Source organism: Malania oleifera, chromosome 1 (genome assembly GCF_029873635.1).
Source record: "Malania oleifera isolate guangnan ecotype guangnan chromosome 1, ASM2987363v1, whole genome shotgun sequence".
Classification (NCBI taxonomy): domain Eukaryota; kingdom Viridiplantae; phylum Streptophyta; class Magnoliopsida; order Santalales; family Ximeniaceae; genus Malania; species Malania oleifera.
This window is the reverse complement of record NC_080417.1, coordinates 13,820,496-13,825,898: the sequence shown is the minus strand read 5'-3', so window position 1 is coordinate 13,825,898 and position 5,403 is coordinate 13,820,496. Positions and strand designations below refer to the sequence as shown.

Sequence of the window (5,403 nt, the reverse complement as noted above, 5' to 3'; positions counted from 1 at the left end):
TGAGCGAATACCTAAATAGCATTTTCCTTCTTTTAATTTTTGAAAGGGAGTAATTTTGAAAGGCTTATTACATTTATTTTTGGGATAATTTTTGATTAATCTGGTACCATTTGTAAAAACGAATGTGTAGGGGGTGCTAATACCTTTCCCTCGCGTAACCGTACTCCCGAGCCCGACTCTGGTGACGCAAACTGATTCTACCTCTAATGGGGTAGCAATCAAGTGTTCTAACCGTACTTTAAAAGATTAGTGACGACTTCATCACACATTGTTTTTCCATGAAAATCACATTTTCAAAATTACACATTCATTTTTCCCAGTTCGCAGCCGCACACCATTTTCGCCAGAGAGTGGCTCTCTAGCCGGGTCCGGGACGTTGTGATAATATCATCACTTAACCAAATACGTTAAAATCTTTTGATTTGTTATTATCAAAATAAGATTCGTAAGTCTTGTTAGGCCAATAATTATTTTACTAGTTTTATTAGACAAGTGAAACATGCATGATGACGTAAGAGATGAGAATTAATATAGACTAGCTTGTGAGAAAAATACAGTGAAACAAATGACTTAGTTTGAACATAGGACTCCAACACAATGACTTAGTTTGAACGAATGACTTCAAACTTCAACACCCATATCTACAATACTTTTCCTTCTTTGACCAACTCCCACCGACAGGCCAACTAATTCAATACATTAACATACTCTTCAAATTAAAAGAAATAATCATATTTATGTATTACACTTTATTACGGACGAACTGAAGAATTGAAAAAACTAAAAATGTTGAAGCTAGCACTCATGCAGACCACCTCCATCTATATATCTATCTTATGATTATTGAAAGAATAAATTTAACTGTGTTTATATGACTGTATGAACTAATCTTTCTTGACCATATAAAATTACTCAAATCAATGAAGTCTCCTAGAGCCACCAAGGACTGTGCTAGTGTCCTTCACCGGGGCTTGGACCATCCTTGGACCCTCCAAGAGTTTGCCGGTCTGTAAATCCGTTTCCCGTGCCCGGACTTGGACCCGATCCTTTCATGGCTCCAAGAGCCGGCCCGTTAAAGAAACCACCAACCTGATTACTGTGGCCCTTAATCCCTCCAAGCGTTTGTGAGTTGCTAAACCCGTTTCCCGTTCCCGGGCTCGGGCCGGATCCTTTCATGGCCCCGAGAGACCTCCAACTGAAGAACCCACCGACATGGTTGCGCGCCTTCATCCCTCCAAGGGTTCCGGAGTTTGAGAACCCGTTTCCTGTACCTGGGCTCGGGCCGGACTTTTTACTGGCCGCGAGTGAAAGCCCATCAAGGAAACCACCAACATGCTTATTGCCTGGGCTGGCACCTTCTCGGACCTTAATCCCTCCTAGGGCCTGCGGGTTTGCATACTTTTTGTTACCAATACCGGGACTAGGGCCGGATCTTGCACTTGACCCGAGAGGGAGACTATCTCGGATCTTGATCCCTCCAAGGGTCTGCGAGTTTTTTGTGTATTTTTTATTACCGATGCCCGGGCTCGGGCCAGATGTCGCAATGGCCCCAAGAGACAACAGCTTTCCACCACCCTTAATTCCTCCAAGGGTGCGATCAGTGTCCTTAAATTTGTGTCCCACGCCAGGGCTGGAGCCGGACTCTTTGATGGCCCCAAGGGACAAACCATCGAAGAAGGACCCTTCACCATTCTTGGCACTTTTAGGACTGTGGCTCGATTTTAGGATACTTAAAGGCCGTGCTTCCATTTTAGCCACCAGAAGAAGAAGAAGATAGAAGGCAATTACAGACTTGCTGAGGCCCATAGCTGTGTGGGTACGTATGCAGCAATTAATATTTTTTTATGTTTCAGTGGTTGGGTAGCGAGATAGATTGAGATGAGGATGAAAATTAGAGTGGGTGTTGGAACAATTTATAGCCTGTCATTAGTGAAGAGATGGGTGAGATTGCGTGCGTGAGAGCGTTTTATGCTTGACTAATTAGAGAAATGGGTTGATTATTTTTCCTGGGGTGGCGGGGGGAGGTGGTGGTCAACGGTCAATTCGCATGCTGAAAGTAAGCTAAAGACATTGGCCGTCACGCACGACGAATACTACGCACACTACAACTTTCGTGAGTAATGGGGAGGAAGCAGAGAGGATGGTTCATACGGCTGGAGGGAAGATGGGAGGCAGAGAAAGTGTGCTAGCTAGCTTTTGACATGCACATACAGTTCCAAATTTATACTCTTAAATATATAATCAATTAAATTATTCAAAATATAAATATAATTAATTGTTTAAAACATAACATGACTAGACAGTCTAATGTAATAATTTTTGGTCGAGTTGATGACTGTTGAATTTGCAGGTGTGGAGCCGTTGACAGCCGCACCAACCTAGCCACCACCTTTGACACTGAAGACCGGCGGCCACTTACGCTGCAGATTTTGTTGAAATCTGCAGCCACCCTCTTTGAACTCTCCGCTCCCTCTTGTATATATATATATGTGTGCGTGTATGGAGCTGTGAGCTGTGTGAGTATTGTAATGCAGTGTGCTGAGAGAGCAGAGAGAAGTGCAGAGAGTAGAGAGTTGTGGTGAGAGAGAGTTGAGCAGTGGCTCCTTCTTGTATTATTTCTCCCAGTTTATAGTGCAGTAATGTGTGCTCCCGTAGATGTAGGTCAGTTTGGATCGAACCACGTAAATTCGGTGTTCCAGTGTGGATGTGTTTGTTTATTATTCTTCGTGTGTGATTATTGCTCCAGGATTATTCCCCAACAATGACGGACATCACAATTGCTTGAGGGTTTAAGTAGCTAATTATGCTTCAAATTGTGTAGTCTAATTAATTGAGTCCAAGTAAGGTAGCTAGGTTAATTTGACTTGTGCTGGAATCATGAGGTAACGCGTGACGCAAGGAGGATTCAACCAGGGGGGAGTGACGTTTCAAGATAGCCTTTGAATAAGGTGGTGGTTTCATGCAAAAAAGTAGCGGCAGCTGCGGCCACGTGAAGCCATGCCATGAGTCATCGGGAATGGTAATTAATCAGCTAGCAGTCCTTAGGACGCGTGGTAGGGGGGAATGCGTCGGGGAATTTTCAAGAGGCTTAATTTCAAGCATTGTGCTTTAGCGATAAGGACTGGTACTTGACTTATTGTTTGCCATAATTGATTACTGTTAGGTAATAGCACAGAGAATATATGGGCAACGGAAAAATGGCAACAGAGCGGCAACGTGCACCACAGCATGGCCTTCGGGAGAAGCTAACCGTGTTCCAGTATTCGGACTGTAAGAATGCGTACGTGCTCGTTATCTTCGTCTCATCGTCTGTCGGTGATCCGCAATCCGACGATAACTTGCCTAATGCTGTTTCGTCTCGGAAATGAAGTTAATCAGAGGGTAGAGACTAGCCAAACGCTGTAGTATTACTATACGGCCTAGCATGGCTTCAAAACTTAGGTTGTTGGAAAGAGGCATGAGCGGGAGAAAAAAAATCCAGAATTAATTTCAAACCGAATTTCAGAAAAGTTAGGCTTTCATAAGAATCTAAGTTTAGGGCTATAAAATGAATGAGTTGAATTTTAGCATGTTCACTTGGTTTTAGTAGTGGGTAAGAAAAAGTACGACATTTGATAGATAAGTGATGCATTACTTTTTATTTAATAAGTAAGTTTTGTGATTGAGTTTGTGGCCTCAGTTTGGTCATTTTCCTGTGTTTGATTCATTTATTAGTTGAGTTTAAAATGAGCCAAAATAGTTCAAGTTTAATTTTACTTAAATTTTCTTTAATTTGTTTATTAATAAATTAAAAATTTTAAAATAAAACCTGATGTTGTTCACTAATGTAAGCAAACAAATGGTTTAATTCATTCACAACCATATGCATGTAGTATTTTGATTCCTGTTTTATTATTTTATGCCATGAAAATAATGAAAGGATGAATGATTTTAAAAGTGGCTATATATTATGGCTAGAATGAAAAAAAATTATATTAAAATAAATACATATGTAAAATTATACCCATTTAAGATGAGCTATACTAAATATATAACATATGAGCCTCTTAATGAGCCAACACAATTAAAATTTTGAGCTTGTATACGAAAAGAATCACGAGCTTACTATAGTACTAGTTAACCCATAAGCCTATAGTAAGCATGCCTGTTCTCTTTTTGTGTTTTAAACAAGACAATTTTCAATTGGTATGCATGTAGGGGTTTTCTCTTTATTTTAAAATATTTTAAATTTATTCAATGATAGAGCTCAGAAGCAAGCTTTTAAGATTTCTTGAAATGAGATGATTGTTATGTGTTTGAACGAATTTCTATATAGTCATGAGGAATTTCAAAATTTAAAAGGCTTGATAATATAATAATTTTTATAACTCCTAAAAATCAGTCTGATGTCGGAGCTCGAAAGAGAGGCAATTTAGTCCTTTTGAGGTTTTGCTAGGTGAGATGAATCTTTCTTGAATAAGTTTAATTTCATATGTACATAAAAGGATTCAATACTCAAAGATTGAAAATTTAATAAACTTGATAAAATCTCTAAAATCAATATGATGGTTTTCCAAAGAGGGACAATTTTTTTTTGAGTTTTTTTAAAGTGAGATGAACTTTGTGTTGTTGATTGGAATCCTTTGGGCACAAAGGAATTTAATGCATAATGGCTGATAATTTATTAGGGCTCAAAAAGAGGAGCAATTGCATCCTTTTGGGATTTTCTAATTAGACATGAACCATATGTTATTGAATGGAACACTAGAAGGACATAAGTGATATCAATATTTGAAGGTCTAACATAATTAACTGTGGTAAAGTACTGAAAATCAATCGATGATGGTGCTTGAAAGAAGGGCATTTGCATTTTTTTCAAGATCTTCTAAAGTGAGATGAACATATTATGTTCCCGAACAGAATCCTTGATGGACATAAGGGAATTTAGTACTTAAAGGCTAATAATTTAAATAAACATGATAAAATTCTTCAAATTAATTCAATGATGGGGCTCGAAAGAGGGTCAATTGCATCCTTCCAAGAGAATTGTGATGTGAGATGAACCTTGAGTGTTTGAACAAAATTCCAAATGGGTAAAAGAGGATTAAATACCAAAACAATTAATAATTAAAATGACATGAGCTAATTCCATTCCCCGCAATTAAACGTGAGACTATCCTTGGTAAATTAGGTATCAATCACAAAATGGATGTGAAAGGGATGTTGATATATATACATACATGCGGCGCGCGCATATATATATATATATATATATACACTGTGCACAACCATACTCTTGAACTTGGTAGCATAGAAAATATATAACCATCAGGGTGTTTTTTGAAAAAGGAGAGAGATGGTAGTATTTCTACTTCTCTCATAGATCAGGACGTGGCTATAGCTTGAGGCCCTTTTTGTTGGATT

The 5,403-nt window shown here is 38.8% G+C and overlaps 1 protein-coding gene across 1 annotated transcript; it reads right to left on the bottom strand.

The window, feature by feature from the left end:
• Positions 1-507: 507 nt before the first annotated feature.
• Positions 508-1,933, bottom strand: LOC131161394 (glycine-rich cell wall structural protein 1-like). Its single transcript, XM_058117138.1, has one exon. The coding sequence runs from the start codon at positions 1,804-1,806 to the stop codon at positions 952-954; it is 855 nt and encodes a 284-aa protein (XP_057973121.1). The 5' UTR covers positions 1,807-1,933; the 3' UTR covers positions 508-951.
• Positions 1,934-5,403: the final 3,470 nt, after the last annotated feature.